At 42.7% G+C, this 27831-nt stretch overlaps 1 protein-coding gene and 1 pseudogene across 1 annotated transcript; one reads left to right on the forward strand and one right to left on the reverse strand.

Moving 5' to 3' along the window:
* Nucleotides 1-1189: 1189 nt before the first annotated feature.
* Nucleotides 1190-9031, forward strand: LOC124488582 (zinc finger protein 62 homolog; the record flags this gene model as incomplete). Its single annotated transcript, XM_047051279.1, has 3 exons — nt 1190-2164; nt 8035-8948; nt 9016-9031. Coding segments are annotated over 3 exons (1905 nt in total), but the record flags the coding sequence as incomplete, so codon positions are not given.
* Nucleotides 9032-11921: 2890 nt separating this feature from the next.
* Nucleotides 11922-22046, reverse strand: LOC124488583 (annotated as a pseudogene).
* Between the last annotated feature and the right edge of the window lie 5785 nt (nt 22047-27831).

Below are 27831 nucleotides of genomic sequence, written 5' to 3' on the forward strand. Positions count from 1 at the left end.
GGTCATGGTGCGGTCATGGTGCGGCAGGTGTGGTCATGGTGCGGTCATGGTGCGGTCATGGTGTGGTAATCTCGCCTCCTTCTATCGGTACCTCTCACCGGCCTTGACTTTACATTTACATTTGACATTTATTCATTTAGCAGACGCTTTTATCCAAAGCGACTTCCAAGAGAGAGCTTTACAAAGTGCATAGGTCACTGATAATAACAACAAGATAGCCCCAAAGCATTGCAGGTAGCCAAAAACAGAAGTACACATTGTGAACAACCAAAAATAAGTGCTAAAGGGAAGAAACCATTTCTTCTTCAGACTTTCACATTCTCTGCAGCAAATCACATCACCCTGGGCACCCCTCCCTGCCAGTACGCTGACTAATTGCATTCCTCCTCTGACGAAAGGATACATTGTCCGAGAATTACCCTCTTCTCTCTCTCTCAGACACTGTCATGTCCTGGTGCATAATCATCATCATTACTTATTTTATCTGAAGCATTGATTGTATCTGGAATATATGTTCAACATGGTCATTACACATTTTGTATATCCGAAGCATTGATTGTATTTTTATTCAACATAAGCATAGATTATATTCATCATTTAACAGACATAAAACATATGAAATAGAAGCATTGATTACTTTCCTCCAAAAGATTCTCAGTTTTTAAGTAGAACTTGAGACAAACACAATAGAGACAGAATATATTATTGTCATTGGATTTAAAACTTTGCAATTCCAATCCAAAGTCATGTTATGGTTAATTTGCATTTAATGCGTATTGTGTAGGTTCTAAAATTTTGAAGGAAACCAAATTCAAATAACCAAATGATCAACATTACATGTGCAAAGTGGACATTATGACAGACAAAAGAGTTCCTTCATATGGGAAAGCTGAGTTCTCATTACTAACTTGGACCTGTTTCATCCAGATCCCCTACTGGCCAATCATACTTGGTCATGGGCGGAGACTAGATAGAGAAGACATCTTAAGGCTCCAGAGACACTACACAGACTCAACCAGAGAGACTACAGAGAGACACTCAACCATAGAGAGACTCAACCCGAAACAGCAGTAACCAGACAGAGGATTAATGAGAGAAACAAGCTTCCAGATACTATACAAGACGGGATCAAGAGAGACCAGACAGAGAACAAAGAGAGAGCTGAGTAATGAAGACACATCACTGTGATACATGTGGGAAGAGCCTTTCCTCATCTAGTAACCTCAAGAAGCACATGATGATCCACACTGGAGAGAAGCCCTACAGCTGTGACCTCTGTGGTAAAACCTTTAGCCAGGCTGGCCATTTCAGAGCTCATAGCAGGATCCACACTGGAGAGAAGCCTTACAGCTGTGACCTCTGTGGTAAAACCTTTCGCTACGCTCACCATTTCAAATATCATAGCAGAATCCACACTGGAGAGAAACCCTACAGCTGTGACCTCTGTGGTAAAACCTTTAGCCATGCTAGCAATTTCACAGTTCACCGCAGGATCCACACTGGAGAAAAGCCCTACAGCTGTGAGCTGTGTGGTAAAACCTTTAAATTTACTGGGGCATTGACAGTTCACAGCAGAATCCACACTGGAGAGAAGCCCTACAGCTGTGACCTCTGTGGTAAAACCTTTAGTCGTGCTGGCAATCTCAGATCTCATAGCAGGATCCACACTGGAGAGAAGCCCTACAGCTGTGACGTCTGTGATAAAACCTTCAACTCTGCTAGCCAAGTCACAGTTCACAGCAGGATCCACACTGGAGAGAAGCCTTACAACTGTGACCTCTGTGGTAAAACCTTCAGCCAGGCTGGCAATTTCACATATCACCGGAGGATCCACACTGGAGAAAAGCCCTACAGCTGTGAGCTGTGTGGTAAAACCTTTAGCCATGCTAGCAGTTTCAAAGTTCACCGCAGGATCCACACTGGAGAGAAGCCTTACAGCTGTGACCTCTGTGGTAAAACCTTTCGCTACGCTCACCATTTTAAATATCATAGCAGAATCCACACTGGAGAGAAGCCCTACAGCCGTGACCTCTGTGGTAAAACCTTTAAACAAACTGGGCAACTGACAGTTCACCGCAGGATCCACACTGGAGAGAAGCCCTACAGCTGTGACCTCTGTGACTATTCAGGTAAAACAAATAGCCAGCTGAAGAGACACCTGCGTGTCCACAATAGAAAAACCCCAAAGCAGTGATGTCTAGGGCCAAGCTGTCCCAGCAGTCACCACCTGAGAGAACTTCTGTGTGACCCACAGCTGGAAGAACTACTGACCTGCACCGACTGGGACAGCACATGCAGTAACACCAGATCTACAGTCCAACATGACAGGACACAGGGAAGATACTCTACCCCGGTAACAATGGAGGTGAAGCTGAGTCAGACTGGGTAGAATCTTGGTAAACACTCGCTGACACCTTTCAGTTTTGAAGCACACATTTGTAATTTCATAAGAAACCCATCAATGTGGTCAATATTAATTTCTGTTTGAACTCTTTATCTCTGCAGCCCTTCAGTGTCTGTGTGTTTGACCCATTTGTTGAGTAAAATTGGTTTCTTTGTTTATTGTTTTAATTACAAGAGCTGTTGAGGGTCAAGCAGGTTGTTTTTGAATACGTATCTGTAATTTAAGGAATACAATAATTTGTAGTTTTGATGAAGTACGATAATTGTGTCAATACTGAAGGATTGTTAAGGATTCCATTAGCACCCCTTGGCTTTAGAAAGACCTGTCTGAGGACATTACATTATATTTCATTCACTGGACGTCACGCTAAATACACCAGATAGGGCACATAGAAAGTACAACAGAAAATCAAGAACCAGAACAAGCAAGACAGGCAATAATTATACCTTATTTATTGTTGTTTACTATATTATAGTGTTTATAGTTTCATGATCATGTTTTTATTGATTCTCTAATTAAAGTCTTCATTTTGACACCATACTTTGAGTTCCTCTATGGATACAATGTTGTACAATGTAATATCATTTTATTTTAAGTTTGGTAAAAGTGTTGAGATACACAACTCATTTATGATTCTTTCTTCAGTTCTCTCTTTTTAGAGAATCATTGAGCGTACCAGCTGTGAATGATTTTACGAGGATTTTACTTGTCCCCCAAAAACGTAGGCCTACCCAAATTCGTTCAGCGTCAATGCACTCCTTCAGCTCTTTTATGCTGGTGTCGTGAGTGCTCGAGCCAAGGACACTGGACATAAGGTAATAAGCGATAGATAGGTTCTGCCACCTCCTCATGAAAGCAAGAAATATTTTGAATGTTAATTTGAATCTGCGATGACTTTGCGAGGTTCATTTACGTATAGGCCAAATAGATTGAATGATGGAGAATCAAACATTGTTGTCTTTGGTCAAATTTAAAATGAAGTTAAATCACCTGTGGCAGTTGTTTGTCGCTTGAATTCTGCGATCTCTGCCCTTGCCCAAGACTGCAAACAATACAGGTGTTGTACCAAAATTGGTGACCTATCGAAAACAGATTAGCAAAACAGTGTGGCAAGCGGCAACAAAAAATTACAATTGGTTTAGCCCATTTTATCGTACTGAAAGCACAATACTTTTAGCACACACTTAACACAACAAGTCTGTGGACTAAACTTTGGATACAGTTTTCTTTGCTTTCACACAAAATGCATTGAATGACTGCAATTTATTTATTAGAATCACTGTACAGACAGCGTAGTCCTGCCAGGAAAATTTAAGATTGAGGATCTATATTGTAGTTGACCCTTTACCTTAAAAGTCCGATTTACATAACGGACTGGCGCCTGGCGCACACCTGCAAGGATCACAATGTACACTTACAATATCAATTGGTGTGTGAGTGTTGCCTATGAATATGATTCACAGCACAGAAAAGATTCTCAATGAGTTGACACAGTGAGTACATGATCATCTGTTGCACATCTCTACAGGCTACTGCTGCTTTCTAGTGGTAGAATGTGGTCATGCATGCCACCAGACAGTTGTATGTCATGTGTGCAATAAATTGTTTATGAAACCCCCACTGAGCGGCAAAAAGTGAGGTTCTATGATGTTGACATAGAACACACACACACGCGTCCTCCTCTGGTAGTGGACCAAGCTGCAGTCCAATCTACTGAACAAGGAAGGCGTGTGTGTGTTACCTTCTTCCTGGTGTAGAGTTTGGAGGTGGTTAAGCAGATCTCCTTGATCTCCTTATCAGTGGCACCGGACAGCATCTACCAGTGAGGTCTGGAGGGCTGGGGCATCTAGAGAGAAGGATAGCAAAATTAAATACAACTGGAGATCTAACTAGTATCTACAAACAGTGAGAGAGCTGAAGGGGCAAGAGGTGGGGCGAAAGAGAGAAGGAGAGAGGGCTACACCACCCACCTGCAGGGCTCTGGCAGCGAGGAAGACGTAGGCACAGGCGATGGTCTCAGCTTGGAACCTCACAAACACGTTGGTCCTCAGGCTGTCATTCATATAGTTCCTACGACACACAGGAGACATACAGAAAACATGGCACCTTTCGGCCCCACCCTCATTCCTCTGTCCACCAACACCCACAACATCACAGCCCAGCCCTGAACCACAGCTGTGGTCGCCGAGCCCGCCCAGGACCAAAGGGGAGAGCCCTAGGCTTGAGGCAGGCTTTTCTGACAGTCCCAGGCCTTGACCAACCTGCCCATAAGCCCACCCTATAGTCTGGATCTCAGGCTGGGTGTGTGGGAGGGATGGTGGAGATCTGCTGGAGGAAAAGCTTGCGGCAAGCCACAGCTGTGTCCAAGGCCGGGCAGGCGAGCGCAAGCTTGAGGGGAGCAACACTGCAGTAGAACCATAACACAGAAACAGGAATGCAGACTCTCAAGGTTAACTTTGTCCTTGGTAGGGTGGGGGTCGTCCATGCACAACAGATGTGAAGCACTTCCAGTGGACTGGGGGGCTGTACCACAGAGACATCTTACCATACGGTGGACTACATCCAGTAAGGTGCAGGTGTCTGATACACTCAAGTTGAGTGTCTCAGCAGGCTGGACAATGAATACAGGAAATCAAGGGAGTTAAATACATAAATATATATTATCACAATATGGGAGGGTATGAGACTATTAGCATAGCCATCACAAGCACAGAAAAAAGGACGCTGCATGCTAGATAGCTTTTGTTTAGGTCTTTAGACAGGGCTCCTAGAAATGGCCTTGATGTTCCTTCTATTTTCCCAATTAAAAGTTGCATAGCATTATACACTTTGGTAATATTATGACCTCTCACCTACCCAAGGGTCACAGGCATTTCCTAGTCGCACCTGACAAATAACTAACTTAAGGCCATGCAAGCATAAAAAACAGCAAAATGACGGTTTATCAAGTTCAAGTCTTTTATTTGTCAGGTACACAGAACAACACAAGTTTAGACTGATACAAGAATCATCGTTGTACATCATTGTATCAATGATACAAGAAACATGATTAATAGATATAGGCATATTTTTCTCACCAAGGGTTATGATCTCATTAGCTTAATAAAGCAAGGTACAAGTCAAAGATTGTTTATTATATTAATAGTATTTCAAACTGTATAAAAATAATAAAGTAATATTTATGTTTAATCATTGTTAACTAATCAGTGGTTAAGGATAGAAATGGTTACACATTTTTGGGTTTGCAATCTCTAACAGCCTCCTCTGATTACTGAAAACCTTTCCAGCTGGTTCTTACCCCCACTAACCCTCTTTACTGCTGCTTTGGGCTTGTATCTCCAGTCATATGTGCTAGTATTCCATCCTATATCGCTCCAAGACTCACAGTGTCTGGTTACTCCTACAGCTGCTCTGAAATAAAAATGCTGTTCTTTAAAATAAAAATTACATCGGGGATCTAGTATGGTCTATCTTTGAGTTTGCATCAAAGTTTTTCTAAACTACAAATTTCTTTACAATGTCATTTTGGTTGTAGCAGCCTTTGGTCACAGGCCTAACAGCAGTTTACAGACACTCACTCCTAAAGCTACAGGGTCCTAAGCTATGCAGGCTTCGTTTAAACAGGCTCTGCCTACCTGGTTATGATGGGCCCAGTGAGTGTCAGTCAACCACCACCGCCCTGCTCTCAAACTGGTCTGCTGGGTTCCCTTTTCGGGGACCTGCTCTTCCAGATCTCTACCCAAACAGATCGGAGGTCATCATCTGTTGATGTTCTAATTTGGGTGGAGAAGAACACCAGGTGAAATGGCAGACCAAGTTCTTTATAGTTTAATAAGATGAGAAATCATGCAAATCATACAATGAATATACACCATGTCTCAATCTAGATCGGCAATACCAGTCAATGTTACCAGTCTCGTTTCGTAGAGTAGAGAACACAAAAGCCTTTGGTTTCTTCTCACCTGGTGTTGACTCTCAAGAGTTGTGAGGCCCATTGTACCTTCTCCTTGTCCCACGGTGTGGTCATGGTGCGGTCATGGTGCGGTCATGGTGCGGTCATGGTGCGGCCATGGTATGGAGTCAGGTGGCTGAGCGGTTAGGGAATCGGGCTACTAATCAGAAGGTTGCCGGATCGATTCCCGGCCATGCCAAATGACGTTGTGTCCTTGGGCAAGGCACTTCACCCTACTTGCCTCGGGGAATGTCCCTGAACTTACTGTAAGTCGCTCTGGATAAGAGCGTCTGCTAAATGACTAAATGTAAATGTGCGGGCATGGTGTGGTCATCTCGCCTCCCCCTATCCGGTACCTCTCACTGGCCTTGACTTTCACATTCTCTGCAGCAAATCATATCACCCCTCCCTGCCAGTACGCTGACTAATTGCATTCCTCTTCTCACGAAAGGATACATTGTCCGAGAATCAACCTCTTCTCACTCTCTCAGACACTGTCATGTCCTGGTGCATAATCGTAATCATTACTTATTTTATCTGAAGCATTGATTGTATCTGGAATATATGTTCAACATGGTCATTACACATTTTGTATATCCGAAGCATTGATTGTCTGTTTATTCAACACAAGCATAGATTATATTCATCATTCAACAGAGACATAGAACAAATGTTATAAAAGCATAGACTACTTTCCTCAACAAATTCTCTGTTTCTAAATAGAACTTGAGACACGTAATAGAGAAAGAGTATATTATTATCATTGGATTTAAAACTTTGCAATCCAAAGTCATTTTATGGTTAATTAGCATTTAATGCATATTCTGTAGGTTAATCATAGCCTGACTTTGTCATACTCATAATTCTAGTCAGAATATGAGTCTGAAACCGCTCCGTTGGGCTCTGAGTATGGGGCGTGTTTCAACCGAACTCTGAAAAAAATGCCTCTTCGCTAAATTGGATAGACCTACAACCAATCAGAGCAATGTAATATGTTGTTTGTTGAAAACCCAAGCGCTCTTCGATGACTTGGTTGATTACGTTACTGTTGATCATCTGTCAATCATCGTATAAAGCCCGCCCTGAAAATTCGATTGGTCCGAACAGCTCCTGTTCGGACATAGTTTTTCCCCAACCCAGCTACCCCAGACCCGACTTCCCGACCAATTTTTTGTTGTGGGCGGGGCTAAGTTGGGCAGCTGGCAGCCAGGCTAGGTTAATCATATAGTGTTGTATGCCAAAGATAAAGTTTTTATCACAGTGTTGTGTGTTTCTCCAGTAAAAATAAACCAGAGAAACATACACCTCTCACCGAATTATCAACATTACATATGCAAAGTGGACATTATGACAGACAAAAGAGTTCCTTCATGTGGGAAAGCTGAGTTCTCATTAACTTGGAACTGTTTCTTCCAGATCCCCTACTGGCCAATAATACTTGATCATGGGCGGAGACTAGACAAAGAAGACATCTTAAGGCTCCAGAGAAACTACACAGACTCAACCAGAGAGACTATAGAGAGAGACTCAACCATACAGAGACTCAACCAGAAACAGCAGTAACCAGACAGAGGATTAATGAGAGAAACAAGCTTCCAGAGACTATACAAGACAGGATCCAGAGAGACCAGACAGAGAACAAAGAGAGAGCTGAGATATGAAGACACATCACTGTGATACATGTGGGAAGAGCCTTTCCTCATCTAGTAACCTCAAGAAGCACATGATGATCCACACTGGAGAGAAGCCCTACAGCTGTGACCTCTGTGGTAAAACCTTTAGCCAGGCTGGCAATTTCAGAGCTCATAGCAGGATCCACACTGGAGAGAAGCCTTACAGCTGTGACCTCTGTGGTAAAACCTTTCGCTACGCTCACCATTTCAAATATCATAGCAGAATCCACACTGGAGAGAAGCCCTACAGCTGTGACCTCTGTGGTAATACCTTTAGTCGTGCTGGCAATCTCAGATCTCATAGCAGGATCCACACTGGAGAGAAGCCTTACAGCTGTGACCTCTGTGGTAAAACCTTTCGCTACGCTCACCATTTCAAATATCATAGCAGAATCCACACTGGAGAGAAGCCCTACAGCTGTGACCTCTGTGGTAATACCTTTAGTCGTGCTGGCAATCTCAGATCTCATAGCAGGATCCACACTGGAGAGAAGCCTTACAGCTGTGACCTCTGTGGTAAAACCTTTCGCTACGCTCACCATTTCAAATATCATAGCAGAATCCACACTGGAGAGAAGCCCTACAGCTGTGACCTCTGTGGTAAAACCTTTAGCCATGCTCCCAGTTATACAAATCACCGCAGGATCCACACTGGAGAGAAGCCCTACAGCTGTGACTTCTGTGGTAAAACCTTTCGCCAGTCTAGCAGTTACACATATCACCGCAGGATCCACACTGGAGAGAAGCCCTACAGCTGTGACCTCTGTGGTAAAACCTTTCGCCAGGCTGGTAATGTCCCAGTTCACAGCAAAGTCCACACTGGAGAGAAGCCCTACTACTGTGACCTCTGTGACTATTCAGGTAAAACAAGTAGTCATCTGAAGAGACACCTGCGTGTCCACATAAAAAAAAAACCAAAGCAGTGATGTCTGGGGCCAAGCTGTCTCAGCAGTCACCACCTGAGAGAACTTCTGTGTGACCCACAGCTGGAAGAACTACTGACCTGCACCGACTGGGACAGCACATGCAGTAACACCAGATCTACAGTCCAACATGACAGGACACAGGGAAGATACTCTACCCCGGTAACAATGGAGGTGAAGCTGAGTCAGACTGGGTAGAATCTTGGTAAGCACTCGCTGACACCTTTCAGTTTTGAAGCACACATTTGTAAATTCATGAGAAACCCATTAAGGTGCTCAATATTAGTTTGACCCAATTGTTGAGTAAGATTGGTTGGTTTGTTATTGTTTTAACTACAAGACCTCTTGAGGGTCATGCAGTTTGTTCTTGAAACTGTATCTGTAATTTAAAGAATAAAAGTAGTTCTGATGAACACCAGATAGTGCACATAGAATGTACGGCAGAAGATCAAGAACCAGAACAAGCAAGACAGGCACTATGTTTACCTTATTTATTTATTGTTGTTTACTTTATTATAGTGTTTATAGTTTCATGGTCATGTTTTCTAATTCTATAATAAGGACTTCATTTTGACACCATACTTCGAGTCAAGTTCCTTTGGATACAATGTTGTACAATGTAATATCATTTTATGTTAAGTTTGGCAAAAGTGTTGAGATACACAACTCATTAATGATTCTCTCTTTTTGAGTTCTGTCTTTTTAGAGAATCATTGAGTGTCCCAGCTGTGAATGATTTTATGACGCAAGACTTACCCCCCAAAAAACATACACATCAAGTTCGTTCAGCGTCAATGCACTCCTTCAGCTCTGTTATGCTGGTGTCGTGAGTGCTCGAGCCAAGGACTCTGGACATCAGGCAATACGCGATAGATAGGTTCTGCCACCTCCTCATAAAAGCAACATTTAAACTGCAATGACTTTGCGAGGTTCATTTATGTATGGGCAAAATACATTGAATGATGGAGAATAAAACATTGTGGTCTTTGGTCAAAATGAAAGTAAATTTAAATCACCTGTGGCACATTTGTTTGTATTGAAATTACAAAACTCTCAGCACACACTTAACACAACAAGTATGTGGACTAAACCAAACCTTGCTTTAACACATAATGCATTCAATGACTGCAATGTATTTGTTAGAATCACTGTAGAGACAGCGTAGTCCTGCCAGAACAATTTGAGGATCTGTATTGTTGTTTACCCTTTACCTCAGAAATCAGATATACATAACGGTCTGGCGGCTGGCTCACACTTGCAAGGATCAAAATGTACACTTACAATATAAATTGGTGTGTGAGTGTTGTCTATGAATATTATTCACAGCACAGAAGAGATTCTCAATGAGTTGACAGTGAGTAGCCCCCAGCATCTGTTGCACATCTGTACAGGCTACTGCTGCTTTCTAGTGGTAGAATATGGTAATGCATGCAACCAGACTGTACTAAGTTGAGTGGAATCAATCGTTTTTGAAATCCCGACTGTTTGGCACAAAGTGCAGGGATACACGTCCCGTTGCAGCACCTTAACATTTTCTAGAAGAGGGGTCTTGTGTTGGGGGCTTGGGGTCTCAGAGGCATGTACCAGAACACGGCATCAAGACATAATTCTCCATGTTGCTTTGACGTTCACACAGAGAAGCCCGACCCACCGTCTGCAGGGTATGACTTTACCTTGGTTCATCCAGCTTCATAGACCGAACCCAGTGACACTGCTGCCAAGGTGTTTTCAATTTTTTTATTGAGTAAAAATCTGACATGAACACGTGCAGACAAATTCAACATGATCCTAAAAGGTTTGGAAATCAAGAGTCTGCATGCAGCTGTAAAACAAATATGGCCTCTCTCATACTGGAGACCCCCGGTCAATCTTTTCGTCTGTACTGAATACAGCTTTAGAAGAAAGCACGCTTGTCCAAATCATAGATCTAACAAACACAACCCTTGTAAGTTGTCTGTTATAGTTTATTTTATGCAAAAATGTTGTTCCTAAATTATCCTTTTATTGTTGTACATACAGACTCATTCCTTCTTCCACTGAGTAGGGCTTTCATAAATCAAAGAGTTCACGATAATACGTCAGCCGTTTAAACCATCTTTACCCTGAAAATGTAATTTCCATAGTCCATAACTGTACATTGAAACGAAAAGAGGTTTGGGTAAAAAAGGGTTGTGGTGGGGTGTTTGCAAAGGACGATGAGAAAAAAATCAAAGCTGAATGAAGGAGGCCGCTGCAGGCCAGGACGGGAGCCCTCCAGGAGGCTGCAGAGCTGAGCTGCTCTGGGCAGCGTCGTCCCCCTGGTCTGAGTCAGAGGAGCCCCAGGAGGAGTCAGACAGACCTACACCGAACTCATCTTCCAATAACCCCAGGTTAAAGATGCAGGAAAGGCATCTTCCTGTCTGCGGGGAGAGTGGACACTGATCTTCAAGGTCAGAGAGCTCCATGTATACAGTAAAGAGAGAGGAGCAAAGAGCTGAGGAAGAGACGTCCCAGATGGAGGTACTGAGAACAAAGACCTGACACGTGTCCCCTCTGGTGGGCAGAGGAGGACCATCCTGGATCCAGGATTGACCTTGCTGACCCCTGATCTTATCATGAACCTAGAGTGAAGGCAACACCAGACGTGGGGAACACACATGTATCCTAGTTTAAGAGGTGTGTTATACAAGCAGATGAATGGTCGCTGAAAGGCAGCTCTAACGTGATCTAATGATTGATTACTGTAACATATCTGGGATACACATTCATAAATCTGTCATTCGTTCATAACATACACAATTATTATCATTTTTGGTCATTGTCAAATGTTTTTTTTTCTTTGTTCATTAGTCATAGCATTCACTGTAGAGACACCAAACTCTTAATTGCAATATTCTTTAAACAATCAGTAGTATTTATTACAAGAAAATATTCTGGTGTGGTTCTAAAATGAATGTAATAAATCTACACACAATCCATATCCTTTTTTATCAGTGTGTGACAGGAGTGATGATCAGAGGGGCAGAGTTTTTACCTCCATTGTTCAAACACGGACCGAAATATGGATAGATTTTTTCGGTGAAGGTGCAGCCAGTGAAAGAGTAGATATGAAACCTGGCCTCCACATCATAAAAGGAGACCAGACCCTCCTCATAGTCCACAAACACCCCCACCTTCTGGGGCTTCTGGCTCAGGGAGAAGAGGACATCAGGGCCACCCAGAGCCTTATACTGAGCTCCATTCCTCAGCCATACAGTCCAGTATCCATCCTCAGGACTCACTGTGATCTTCCCCTTCCTGTCGATGGACTCTCTGACCACTCCCAGATCCCACTTAGTCTTCCCCTCAACCTGCACCTCATAGTAGAACCTCCCTGAGGAGAAGCCCTGCTTTCCCAGGACACAGGGACAATGATCAAACCTCTCTGGGTTGTCAGGGAGATCCTGCTTCAAAACTCACTTGTTTCCCCATCCTCAGACAAGGTGAGATAAAGAATTGCTGTATCAGGGCCCAGAGTCACATCCACTGCATACTGCTGAATCCTCTTCAGCTAGACTTCTGGCAGCTTCTCCATCTCTTTATTGAGTGTCTCCTTCAGCTGAGACACAGCTCTCCTCACTGCCCCCACACTCAGACCACTGTGGACACTGACCTCAGACCAGTCCTTGGTGTGTGGAGGTGTGCTCAGGGATGGGAAGCTCTGGAGCAGGTGGAGGTGGTCCTCAGTGTGTGAGAGCTGCTCCAGCTCAGTGCTTCTCCTCTTCAGCTCAGTGATCTCCTGCTCCAGATCTTGAATCAACCCTTCAGCCTGTTTCTCTGCTGCTTTTTGCTTCTCCTCAATCACCTCAATAAGCTCAGCTTGGCTTCTCTCAATGGAGCGCACCAGAGCAGTGAAGGCATGAACACTGTCTGATATATTTCTCACTGCATCTCTCTTGGTGGTCTCTACTGAGAGTTTGATCTCCTGAACCTTCCTAGATCTTTCTTCCATCATCTGCTTCATCTCAGACATCATCCTTACCAGATCATTCTTTTTTGGTCTGTACTCGTCCTCTAAAGTGACAGTGTTATGGGTCTTGTGGTAGGTTCTTGTGCACATGAAACACACACACGTCTGGTCAGTCCTACAGAACAGCTCCAGGGGTCTCTCATGCTTCTGACACATCCTGTCCTCAAGGTTCTCCACAGGGTCGACCAGCTTGTGTTTCTTCAAGGCTGCAACTCTCTGATGAGGCTCCAGGTGAGTCTCACAGTAAGAGGTCAGACACACCAGACAGGACTTCAGGGCTATGAGCTTGGTACTTGTACAGTAGTCACATGACACTTCAGGTTTAGTAGGACGCAGGTCTGGACTGATGGTAGCTATCATTGGCTCTGACTTCCTGAACTGAGCAGCCATCTCAGAGATGAAAGTGTTGACACGGAGATCTGGTCTCTTATAGAACTTCTCCTTACACATGGGACATTGACACAGGTAACTGTTGTCCCAGTACTTGGTGATACAGGCCTTGCAGAAGTTGTGTCCACATGAAGTAGTGACAGGATCAGTGAACACATCCAGACAGATAGAACACAGGAACGGATCTTCAGACAAGGTGGTGCTGCAAGAAGCCATACCTAGACCTAAACCAAACGTGAAATTATCAAAAGATCCTTTCTGGAAATAGTTATTAAAGCGATGCGAAAGAAAACATTGTATCCTGTATGTATGTGAATTGTAACGCATTGCCCATACATTTTATTTTTGCACACAGAATAATAGCCTTTATAAGAGGTTTAGTATAAAAATACGACACTACACACTTCTTTCTACACAACTGTTCGAGTAGCTTCACAAATATCTGATCGTTCGAATGTGGGTCCCAGAGCGTAACATCACACTTGTGTGATTGCAAGTGTTATGCTCGGCAATTTAGCCAGGAAACTTACGAAAGCTAGCTATTTTCGGAAAAATAACACGCTGTGGTGACCGTCGGAAATATTTATAACTCTCGCATCTAAAGGTTAACGGGTTAAATTGATTATTTGTCCTCACCAATTGTTGTTTTGTTGTTGTGCTGTTTTCTTTCATCTTAGTGTATGAATTAATCCGTACGCTCTCAAACTATTTTAAGTTGAACAGCTTCATAAATAAAACGAGAATCTCTCAATCGCAAATTTCGTTTCAGTGAAGTAGGCTATAGGCTCCTCCTCTCCCAGTCCTGTCTTGAACAAAAAATCAACCAGCACGTCCGTTGAAACGGAGCGGATTTTATAGCCTACTACTTAAAGCTATTGAAAATAGGGCCTAAATCATTCCCGTAGATGCCCTGTATTTTCTTTTAAAAATATTCCTAAATGTTTAAGAGCTGAAAGATCAGATACTGTAATGATAGGGAATAATAGGGAAATCCTGGAACATTCTTAAATATTGTCAAAGTTCCACAAATTCACCTAACCTAATGGTGTAATGCTCTATCATGCACACATTATACATATCACCTTTCTCACCCATCTCCCCTCTCTGTAGATTTGATATGAATAACACTCCCAACCAGTTGGAGACACATTCACTCTGCCATCATCTCTGTACAGTACAGTACAGTACAGTAGGCTACAGTACAGTACAGTGGGCTACAGTACAGTAGGCTACAGTACAGTACGTGCCCCAGCAGCCTTTTTCCATGGTGACCAGGACTAATGTGTATAATTCCTGTCCAGGAGTAAAACCTCATGCTGGGGAACACTCTCTTTATAAACAGAGTGACTAAGTAAAGTTGAGTTCTGAATATTGTCAATCTGCAGATTGGGAGAGAAACCCAGACCTCTGACAATAAATGACAACACAACACCAGGCTTAGATCTCAATCATGACTCTCCCCGCTCCGAAGGCCAGAGGACCATCTTTTATAGGGCACAAGAATGTAAACATAGATAGTGACAGTCAGGCAGTATTGATGTTAAAACAGTCGCAAAATAAAAGATTCACAGCTCCCAACCCATGACCACTCTCAGACTAGAGATATCATTGGAGTTCTCCTTGTAGTCATGACAGAGGACGTTTACCCAGCACTTTCTCCTGACCCCGAATATCTATTAACCCTGACACATAGAAAGAATCTACTCGTATTAATATCAAACTCACATGAGAACATACTAACAAGTATCCAATGACTAGGTCTATTGATAAGTGAATAATGTAAGCACACAGGAAATCCCAATTTCTTCGACCAAATACTAGAGACTTCCTCTAGCCATATTTGCCTTTGAATGAAACATTCCACAATAAGATAACTGACGCGGTGTTGGACCATTTGTTGACTCCAAGCAGCACATCAAAGACTGAACAAATTGAGTGATGGTTGTGGTTGGTTGGACTCCTCCCTTTACTGTATGTTCCCATCTTTTTCCCATACAGAGCACATACTGATTCATTTGCTAATGTCTATCACAATCAACTTGTTTTACACCTTGATGACATCATCTTGTCGTTTCTGTATTCTATTGTAGCACGTTCCGTGTTGGAATATCTACCACTAGACCAAAAATGACTCATCTCCTAGTAACAAGACTGTCTGCATTCTCACACTGTGCTTCTCCTCTTTTAGGAAACATGCTACTGTATTTTCCAGACTATATATCGCATTAGTCAAAAAATGAGCCATGAAGAGGAAAAAAACACATACAGTGCCCTCCAAAAGTATTGGAACAGTGAGGCGAATTCCTTTATTTTTGCTGTAGACTGAAAACATTTGGGCTTGACATCAAACGATGAATGTGAAACCAGAGATCAACGTTTCAGCTTTTATTTCCAGGTATTTACATCAGGATCTGATGCACAAATTAGAAAATATCACCTTTTTGTTCAAACCCACCCATTTGTCACGTGAGCAAAAGTATTGGAACATATGACTGACAGGTGTGTTTTGTTGCCCAGGTGTGTCCTATTACATACATTATTCAATCAATAAATACCACTGAATGTCTACACTCAGGTTCAGATTGGGTAAGATAGGTTTTGTCTATGCAGACTGTATTCAGAGGTGAAAACAACATGAAAACCGGAGCGCTGTCTTTGGGTGAAAAACAAGCAATTGTGAGTCTTAGAGAAGATGGAAAATCAATCAGAGCCATTGCAGAAACATTGGCCATAGCCAGTACAACCATTTGGAATGTCCTGAAGAAGAAGAAAACTACTGGTGTACTAAGTAACAGACGTCGAACAGGTAGACCAAGGAAAACATCAGCAGTTGATGACAGAAACATTGTGAGAGCTGTAAAGAAAGAACCTAAAACAACTGTTAGTGAGATCAGCAACAACCTCCAGATGGCAGGAGTGAAGGTATCACTATCTACTGTTCGCAGAAGACTTCATGAACAAAAGTACAAGGGCTACACCAGAAGATGCAAACCACTCATTAGCAAGAAGAATAGGAAGGCCAGGCTGGAATTTGCCAAAAAGTACAGAGATGAACCTCAAAAATTCTGGGACAAAGTTTTATGGACTGATGAGACAAAGATTAACTTTTACCAAAGTGATGGAAAGGCTAAAGTTTGGAGAAAGAAAGGAACTGCTCATGATCCCAAACACACAAGCTCATCTGTGAAACACGGTGGAGGTAATGTCATGGCTTGGGCTTGCATGGCTTCTTCTAGGACGGGCTCATTAATCTTCATTGAGGATGTAACACATGATGGCAGCAGCAAAATGAACTCGGAAGTCTACAGAAACATTTTGTCTGCCAATTTAAGGAAAGATGCAACCAAACTGATTGGCAGAGCCTTCATCATGCAGCAAGATAACGACCCAAAACACACTGCCAAAACAACAAAGGAGTTCATCAGGGGCAAGAAATGGAAGGTATTAGACTGGCCAAGTCAATCTCCAGACTTAAACCCTATAGAGCATGCATTTTACCTGCTTAAGAGGAGACTGAAGGGAGGAACCCCACAAAACAAACAACAACTGAAAGAGGCTACAGTGAAAGCCTGGGAAAGCATCAAAAAGGAAAAATGCAAAAGTTTGGTGACGTCAATGGGTCACAGACTTGCTGCAGTTATTGAAAGCAAAGGATTTGCAACTAAATATTAAGTCTTATTCACTTAAATATGTTTTAAGTATATCTGTTCCAATACTTTTGCTCACATGACAAATGGGTGGATTCAAACAAAATGTGATATTTTCTTAGTTGTGCATCAGATCCTGATGTAAATACCTGGAAATAAAAGCTGAAACGTTGATCTCTGGTCTCACGTTCATTATTTGATGTCAAGCCCAAATGTTTTCAGTCTACAGCAAAAATAAAGGAATTCGCCTCACTGTTCCAATACTTTTGGAGGGCACTGTATGTCGCATTTATATAGAAATGTATTTAACAAAATCCAAGATCAGACATTTAAACTGGAAAGGCGGCTGAATAAGCTAAATTAACATAACAAACAAGTTACCAGTAAACTAGTTCACCAAGCTCCTGATCTCATTCCACATCTCTGAATCCATTGAATTCTTCATTCTCCGTGTCGCTTCTGAGCAACTCCGCCAACTCCGGAGGAAGATGAAACATATTTTGATATATAAATCACACCTGACAATAAATTGCAGGACTAACCGAACAATGAAAAAAGTACGAATTATATTCCGGAAAATACGGTAATTCTATGAACTGAGTTTAAGAAATGAACTATTGGTCAAATATTTGTGTCTCCTCCAGGGACTCTCTTACAGACAGGTCAGAGATTAACCTGGGCTCCTTGGTTCTAACCCTCCAATCAGGTTCTACAATACTTTACAGCCTTGATATTAGTAAATAAAATGTGACTATTCTTTGACCACTGAAAAAAACACTAGGACTAATTATCATCCAATTGTTTTATCTACATATGCATTTCATATACATTTCATACAGGAATTGCAGCTCAAAGTATTTTACATCAAATCAATAAAAACAAAAACAATTGTCTTTTTTTAAATAAAATGTAACTCAACAAAATACAAGCCACAGGCTTTGCGTGAATCCAAAACACATAAGCCGCAGTCTTTGCGGTATCTCGAGACACTGTCTTTGCGGTACCTCGAGCCACAGTCTGTGGTTTCCCAATATAAATAAAAAACATATTACAAACCAGACCAGCCGCAACCAATGGCGGATCTAAGGGGTGGCTAAAGTTGCTCTTTCCCACCAGCAAATCCACACTTTTATTTATGTGTGTGTGACAGCAGTGATGATCAGAGGGGCAGAGTTTTTACCTCCATCGTTCAAACAGGGACTGATGTATGGATAGAGTTTCTCAGTGAAGGTGCAGCCAGTGAAAGAGTAGATATGAGACCTGACCTCCACATCATAAAAGGAGACCAAACCCTCCTCATAGTCCACAAACACCCCCACCTTCTGGGGCTTCTGTGAGAGGAGAACACGGGGTTCAGTCAGAGCCCAGTAATCATTTCCATTACTCAGCCACAGACCCCAGTATCCATTCTCAGGATTCACTGGGATCTTCCCCTTCCTGTTGATGGACTCTCTGACCACCCCCACTGTCCACTCAGTCTTCCCCTCAACCTGCACCTCATAGTAGAACCTCCCTGAGGAGAAGCCCTGCTTTCCCAGGACACGGGTATAACAATCAAACCTCTCTGGGTTGTCAGGGAGATCCAGCTTTATGTGTCCATGTCGCACTTGTTTCCCATCCTCAGACAGGATGAGATAGGGATATGCTGTATCAGGGTCCAGAGTCACATCCACTGCATACTGCTGAATCCTCTTCAGCTTGACTTCGGGCAGCTTCTCCATCTCTTTATTGAGTGTCTCCTCCAGCTGAGACACAGCTCTCCTCACTGCCCCCACACTCAGACCACTGTGGACACTGATCTCAGACCAGTCCTTGGTGTGTGGAGGGGTGCTCAGGGATGGGAAGCTCTGGAGCAGGTGGAGGTGGTCCTCAGTGTGTGAGAGCTGCTCCAGCTCAGTGCTTCTACTCTTCAGCTCAGTGATCTCCTGCTCCAGATCTTGAATCAACCCTTCAGCCTGTTTCTCTGCTGCTTTCTGCTGCTCCTCAATCACCTCAATGAGCTCAGCCTGGCTTCTCTCAATGGAGCGCACCAGAGCAGTGAAAACCTGAACACTGTCTGATATCTCTCTCTTTGCATCTCTCTTGCTGGTCTCTACTGAGAGTTTGATCTCCTGAACCTTCTCCAGTCTCTCCTGGATCATCTGCTGCATGTCTTCCTCTGTCTTCTTCATCTGAGTCTTCCTATCTTCACACTCCTCCTCTAGAGGAACAGTGTCATGGGTCTCGTGGTCTTTCTCAGTACAGAACCGACACACACACATCTGGTCAGTCCTACAGAACAGCTCCAGGGGTCTCTCATGCTTCTGACACATCCTGTCCTCTAGGTTCTCCACGGGGTCGATCAGCTTGTGTTTCTTCAAGGCTGCAACTCTCTGATGAGGCTCCAGGTGAGTCTCACAGTAAGAGGCCAGACACACCAGACAGGACTTCAGGGCCTTGAGCTTGGTACCTGTACAGATGTCACATGACACTTCAGGTTTAGTAGGACGCAGGTCTGGACTGATGGTAGCTTTCAGTGGCTCTGACTTCCTGAACTGAGCAGCCATCTCAGAGATGAAAGTGTTGACACGAAGATCTGGTCTCTTATAGAACTTCTCCTTGCACATGGGACATTGACACAGGTCACAGTTGTCCCAGTACTTGGTGATACAGGCCTTGCAGAAGTTGTGTCCACATGAAGTAGTGACAGGATCAGTGAACACATCCAGACAGATAGAACACTGGAACTGATCTTCAGACAGGAGACTGCTGCCAGAAGCCATATCTAGAATGACACAAAGTGAAATTATGAATCTTTTAAATCTATGAACTCATCAATTTAACTTATTGGATGGTATATTGTATAAATTGTACTTTCTTGCAGGCAGGGTTAGAAAATGTAGTTAAGATGCATTCATCATATTTGCTGAAAGAAACTTCACATCCTGATAACAGCCAATAAATCACAAGGTTTGACAGTACTATTTTCGAAATATGATATCGGTGGCCGTCCAAAGACTGTAATAAACACTCCAATCATTTTTTTCAGACCAATGTAAATGATAGGCCAGCAGCGATTTCAGCAAATTGCAAATCATATTTTCTGCCGAGATGGCCAGTCAGTAACTTTGGCTGAGTTGGCTGGATGAGTAACGTTATTGTATATTCTACACACACGACATCACAACATCATTGACCTGCCTCTAGCAACTTCCCTGGCAAATGATTTGGCAACACTGCTTTGAAGGGAGGTGGTGGGCTATTTAGGTTTGAATCCTTTCGAACTCAAGCCAAAATTGCAAGGTTTGCAAGACTTACAGATCCTCTCGTTAAACGGAAAGATACCTACATAAGTAGTACTATACAGATTTACTACACGAAACCCTGTTATACATGGATTACTACCCTTACAAAAAAGAAGTATATTAAAGTATACTATAAGTATACTAAAATATGGATAGTACACTTTTAGTTCACTTGATATACTTTTAAGAAGTATGCTTAGAAAATAGTTCACTTTTGATATACTATTAAGAAGTATACTTAGAAAATAGTTCACTTTTGATATACTTTTAAGTATGCTTTGAAAATAGTTCACTTTTGTAAGAAGTATACTTAGAAAATAGTTCACCTTTAATGTACTTTTAAGTATGCTTTGCTTTTGCTCATTCTAATTATTAATGTCTATGAAAATCTATTATGCATTGCACATTGAATCTTTTTTGGTATTGAAGCTGTAAACTTAATTACTGCCAAAACATTCTGAAGCCCTATAATCTTATACTAATAACTATCAATTGGAGTATTAATGGAAAAAACGAAAAATCCACTTGAGAAAGAAGAAAGAAGTTAAAATTTGATGATAAGTTTTCCGTTTGTTCGAAATACAAATGTAACTTCATGAATTTAGTTTTTTAAATGTGTCTGCTTAGAATGTAGTGTTTTGTTGCGTGGTAATTGTCATTGTTGTGCTGGTTTACCATTGTAACCATGAGTTAAATGACTGTTACATTTTATAAGAACAGCTGGATTCTTGGAACAGCTGGAACGTTTAAGCTTACGCAGTAAATAACTTAATTCAGCTAAGAATCTGTGGTGAAATGTTGCGAGGGCCCCGTTCTCACCAAGTGACTTAAGATCTGAGGCGTTTGAGGGGCCCCTAAACATTTTAATACGTCAGTAAGTAATAGTAAAACTACATTTAGAAGTTTACTTCCTGAAGTACTTACATTAAATGAAAGTGCACTTGAAAGTATTGCAAAGTTTACTTTTAGGGTCTGAGGCGTTTGAGGGGCCCCTAAACATTTTAATACGTCAGTAAGTAATAGTAAAACTACATTTAGAAGTTTACTTCCTGAAGTACTTACATTAAATGAAAGTGCACTTGAAAGTATTGCAAAGTTTACTTTTAGGGTCTTTAGGAAGTATACTTCATGAACTGAAAGTGCACTACACAGGTTACTTTAGAGTATTCCAAGGTATACTTTGAAGTACTTTAGGAAGTATACTTGATGAACTGAAAGTGCACTACACAGGCTACTTTGCAGTATTCAAAAGTAAACCTTGAAATACACTATAAGTGTACTTTAAAGTGTATTAAATGACCTAAAAAGTGGGCCAATTCAGTTTACTTGGTACAAAAAAAGTATATAAATAAGTACACTGCTAGGATACTTTAAGTAACATGGTAATAGTATACTTTTTATACTAGGTATACTTACAAAATACACTTGAGGTTTACTTATTTTTTGTAAGGGTATACATAATATGTACATTAACATTTCATTCATTTGGCAGAAGCTTTTATCCAAAGCGAGGTACAAATATATCACATCGAAAATACAGCAGAATATGAAGGATCAGAAGAACATAGTTCTACAGTCTTTAGAATGACAGTCAAGCAACATTCTATATTTACGAGCCACATCATCATTGGATACAACTGAGGTTCAATTGAACAGGTCAGATTGAATCTCTGTTCTCACCTGTTGGTAATTATATTGCTGTCTCGATCTCTGTGTGTAAAATAACTTAAACACTGTCAAACTAAACTCAGTAGAACTTGTTTCCCTGAGTTTAGAATATCTTCAGTTTCGTTTCAGCGAACTCGTGATAATAGGCTCCTCCCCTCCCAAGTTAACCCTTTCCTTAATTCATTATCTCAAGCAAGTCAACAGGAAAGACTACTTAAAGCTACTGAAAATTAGACGTTCTGACCCCCAAACGACCTTTTTGAATTGAATCCTGCAAAATGATTAAGGGCTCAGAAGCCGAGAGTGACACTGTGGGTAAACCCTGTGAAATTCAGATGTATTCAATAGTCCACATGTTTATCTGACCTAATGGTGGAGAACAGTAGTGTGTCTCTTCAGATACTGATGCTCTTTACAAATATTACACAAAGCACAGCAGAAGATCAAGAAGGGAACATTTCCAGTGTGTCAGTGTTCAGTCAAGAAACAACGTATATTTACTGACCACATTGGACCACATCTCAGTAACAATAAACAAAATATAATGTTACAGACAGTGCTACAATAACATCTTGATTACAGTAGCTAGTCAATGTTTGGTGAATGAAGCGTAATTATGCAATAATTCTAATTCCTCAACTACAGTCTTACAATAGTTTCTTAACATCAGTGGTGTTACAGTACAGTGCAACAAAGAATGACATAAGAGCAACATCAAGCACTGGTGCAGAGTAGGGATGAGTTTGCAGGTATCACAAGCAGCAATGAGCTGACACAGACAAATGAGATTGATCACACAAAGGGAATCATGCACACACAATCACAACAATACATTCAGCCATGTCCTCAAGCAGGGCCGGATGCAGCCTGCTTTGACTGGGGGAGCAGTGAACATTTCTGGGGGGGCATCATCATTATGGAAGGGGGTCGTAATATTTTTTGTATAACCATTGTTATCATTTTTGAGTCTGCTTAACGATCCGAGTGTTAATCAGGCATGGAGCCTGGCGTTATACATATTCGGGGCTTAATCCAAACCCATGACACATCCTGGGTTTGATGTGATACTGGATAGGATCAGTGCAAGCGCGCGCAGCGCGCGAGCGAAATTTTTTGCCATTCATTTGAGCGCAAAATAGTATTTTTTAGCTCTATGTAAAATAAACTGCAGCCGGTGTCCAATTGGTAAAAACCATGATAGGACCAGCACGCTCTGCCTGCTCTGGAGTATGAGTTTAATATCCCTTGTCGCAGGGGCAGTAGTAGATGGTTTGGGGATCAGAAATCGATGCATGATAAAAGGTTTTTCTTTGTAGGTACAAACACGCACGCAAAGAACAATCCATGGATAACGAAGCTAAAAGACTGTCTTTAATCCATGTATCTTCTATGAATACAAATAAAGATTACAACTGAAACAGAAGTATGAAATTCCAGGGTCTAACATTAAACACCAATGCTGCACTTTACTATTCGTTAAAAGGCCTCCACAGAAGACTGATATACATTAACTTTGAGACCAAGTGAGTGGCAAGAGATTCAAGGTTGATTTCACTTTTATCGGTAAACGTGGATGCGGAGCTCTAACCTACGTTGCCCATTATCAACCAGACAATCACTGGGGAATCTTTTAAAAAGATTAATTGAAAAAAAGCACATTACTGAAAGCACTAGAAGACTTTTTCATAGCTTCAACATGTAACTATTTGGGCTTAAGTCAGAATGAGCTTGGGGGGGGGGGGGGGGGGCAGCCCACTGGGGGGGGGGGGCAGCCCACCCCAGCTCCCCCCCTGGATCCGGCCCTGTCCTCAAGGAAAAATGTTGTGCATCACACAGTATCATTGTCGACCTGTTCCGGCTTGTACACACTCTGCACACTCATGGTCTTATGGAACACCCCAACATGTCCAATGTAAAACACACTTTTGTTTTAAATCCCTACGATGTAACGGTTTTAGTAGTCCACCCAGGGGGGTGCAATATATGACAAATATACCATGAGTTGTGGCAGTCAACTCCCCAAGCTCTTTCAAACAATTAACCCTACAACAATTACGCCAAGTAGTACTACAGATGATTGAAGTAGCCTTGCTGTATATTATATCATGAAGTCTGAGGTCATAATGCTTCCAGTATATTCTTTCTGACTCCCCCACTGAGGCCAAACTACCCCCCCACTAAGACTTGAGCCAACAAGTGTTCCCAAAATATACTTTGATGGAATCTGAGGTATGTTTATGTGTTATGCTAATGTACCATCCACATCTAAAGGCTGCTCGGAGTGGCAGAAACTTAGCATAGCATAGCATGTTCATAGAACCGGCCCATGATATGTGCATGTGACAGTTGTCTATTTTTGCCAAGAGGTGGCAGGCTATACCAGTGTATTCAGTGTATACTAGTGCCTTTCAAACTAGCCGTAATGAGGATCCAGGAATAACGAAGGGCCCATTCCCCTCTCAAAACGTATCCTAGGGGATTGCAGATGGTTACAGGGCTTAAGTAGTCCACTACACTCAAGAGTAGATCATTTTAAAGAATGCAAGACACATACTGGAGAGTCAGTGGGGGAACTTTGAGCATTTCCGTTGTGGCCCCTATGTTTAAATGTTCATTGTATGCACCTGCCCACCAAAGTCAATTCCTTGTTTGTGACCACTTACTTGGCCATTAAACACGATTCTGATTCTGATTCAAAAAGTACCTTCCTGTTCCTTATACGTGTTATGGAGACTGCCCTCTGGTGGTGAATAAGGAGGCTGTGTTTGACAGAACAGCATGAGAAGTCACATGTACCGTTCATGTTTGCACAGGCTATATAGGTACAGCAGGTGCCCCTTCTTTTGACAACCCCCCCAACCTTCACCCCCCCTGTGTTCTGAAGACAGACGTGGTGTCTCTGACATCACCATCTGCACCCCCCCCCCCCCTAAAAAAAATCCCTTCTTCTCCACCCCCATCAGTCTGATCATCACCATTGCCAGGTCTTTCACCCCACCCTCCCTACTTCTCATAGCCTGCTCCATCCCCTAAATTACTTTCTCTATCCCACACCACCTTCACACACACACACAAACACACATACATTAATGGTTCCACGTAGACAACCCCCCAGACAACCTTGACTCTAACCCTAGCCTAACCCACGAGGATGGTCAAAGGTCACCTGAAGGAACATTGTTTATGGTTTCTTGTGCGTCTGTGACTCTCCAGCCCACACGGCAGCCATGTTCAACAAGCCAGGCAGACAGACTCTTGTGTCCTATAGGGGAAAAACCAACAACCTCGCACAACTCCGATAATAACTCGCCCTGCCAAAACATTTATTTGCAATCGTTGCATAGTGTGACGCACCCTCACAACCGGACAACAGTGTCTGGCCATGAGTTAGGTTCAGCTAAGTTCTTAGTATATAATTCTGCTATCCTGTCACTCAGGTGTGAGACAGTCCAGTCTAAAGAGAAAGGCAGTCTAACAACTGGACAAGACACTAGCTAGCGAAACACAGACAGAAAACAATTTAGTAACTTATCATATTACAGTCCTTTTAGAGTTATGGAGTAATATCTGACTTTTAATGTACACACTATACAGTGAAACATTGAAAACAGATAACTGTGAGCAACACAGCTTTGTTGCTACAAATTGTAAAGGAAGAATTCGAGTGGCACTGTGTCGATCTGAATAGTCAAGGGATATGGTTTTAATACAATTTATTAGACTATACAATTACATATGATTTAAACAAAGTACTTTGTGATCCGTCTTGGCGAAGGGTGTGATAGCCACAAATCGTTCGCAAGAGTGATGATCAGCCAGCACTCATGCACTGCCTTATATAAACTTAAGATCAAATGGCATTCTATATGGTCAATCAATCAATGAAACAAACTCTGTGATTGGCCAACTCAACTTGGTGACAGTTTGAAACAATACATCTCCCTAGCGATTGTTTCACTGTTCTTTGATGTCACAGCTCTCCCCAGAGCAGTAGATAATAAAGCCACAGGGGTTGACCAGTCAAATGGTCAACTGTCCTTTGTGTGACCATCTTCAAACAATACTTTTAATTAACACAAACAATGAAACAGGACACAGTCCTTCTAGCCAAAGTTCAGAGCAACTGTCTCATTGACCCCTTACAGTAACCAGAGGACAGAAGGCCATATAAAATGCTTCACCCATCCCCCAGGGCAAGCTGCCCACAGAGCCATCAGCACCTCACATTCCTTTGAACTCAACTTAATTACCTTCCCTTCCTGTCTCTTACCAATGAACATAGAAGATTATAGATTTCATACACATACATCTATGCATATGACCAACATTTCCATTACAAAATACATACAGGTTTTGGCCACAAATCAACCCTGTTTTAACTACCGTGACGTTGTTGTACAGTGGTGCTGTTTAGTGTGACTGGTCACACCTCTGTGCAACAGAAGCTTTGAGTCACTGTTAGAAAGCAACTGTGGAATCATAACAACAAAATCGTTCATGAATATTGTTCCAGTAACCCTAGCCCTAGCCCTAGCCCTAGCCCTAGTCATAGTCGTAGTCGTAGTCGTAGTCGTAGTCGTAGTTCTAGTCCCAGCCCTGCTATTAACACTAGTCCTGGCCCGAGCCTATTATCCCTTTTCTCAAGCCACTACCCTAGTCTTGTCTCTTGCCGAAACTCTTATCCCTGTAAAAACCTAATCAGGCCCTGCACAATCGATCAACCATCATCCTAGCCCTAGTCTCCAGCTGTCAGCTCCAACCCTGGCCTCAACACCAGCCCTCAGCCCCAATCCCAGCCCCATCAGCCTCCCTAGACCCAGTTCCAGCCTCCGTCCCTGGCTAAGGTCCAGGCCTCTACTCAGTGCAGAGGTTAAAGCAGTGCACGCTCCACAACCTCACACCCGGGTGTTCCTTCCTCCCATGTTCCAAGGTAAACTGGGCACGGAGCAATCATAACAAGACTATCTCCAGACAACAACATATTCTTCATGGGCAAACACGATCCGGGCCACGTCCTTGTGCACTGTTCCAGTGTGGTTGCTCTCCCCAGCCCCCCTGTCATCTCCCCTTTCCTCCACTTTGCCCAGTCCTCTCCCATGCCCTCTAGTGACCCCTCTCCCCTCTACGGCCCTTTTCTCTCCCTCTCTCCTTCCACCTTCTCTCTCGTCCCCCCACCCTCCTCCCTCTGCCTCGTTCTCCTCCTGTCTTGTCCTGACCAGGCGGCGCGGCGGACCAGAAAGTTGTTTTTCTTTCTCCGGGCGCTCTCACTCTCCTTCAGCACCAGTGAGAGAAAACTGGAGGTCCTGGCGCGGTTCTCCTGAAACACAGAGGCTCCCGACTCAAGGTACCCGTGGCGAAGCGCTGGAGGGATGTCCAGGTACTGTGTCTGCGTTTTCCTATTCATCCTATTTACCCTATTTGTCAGCCGTTTCTGTGGGTTAGGTTTGGCAGGGCGAGAAAACGGGGGGATTGTGGGGTAGCGGTCGATTGTGGTGGCAGAGATTCTAGACAGAGATTCATGGCACTGTGTTGCCTCCGCCAAGATACAAGCCTCAGCTTGACCAGCATGTCTCTGCAGATCTTTGATATATGGGCTGCACCTCAGTGATATGTGTGGATGATTTCTCTGGCTCTTGGGCCTGGCTAAAGATCCTGGCTAAAGTTCTAGATTAAACATGGATTTGAAACTGAAATAGGCCCTTGGAGAATCTGCATTGATTTCTAAGGTCTTCTTCTGGGATTCTTCTCTATTATTTGCATTTGTAGTTTGTAATTTGGCGTCTTTTCAATTGTAGCCCAGGACGGGAGTCGATTTCTGTTCAGTTCGTTCGGTAGAATTATGAGCAGTTGTGTACTGCAAGCTCCAAGCTATTTTATTGCTGTTTTCTGCTTTCCCTCAGAG

This window comes from Hypomesus transpacificus, unplaced genomic scaffold (genome assembly GCF_021917145.1).
Source record: "Hypomesus transpacificus isolate Combined female unplaced genomic scaffold, fHypTra1 scaffold_146, whole genome shotgun sequence".
Classification (NCBI taxonomy): Eukaryota; Metazoa; Chordata; class Actinopteri; order Osmeriformes; family Osmeridae; genus Hypomesus; species Hypomesus transpacificus.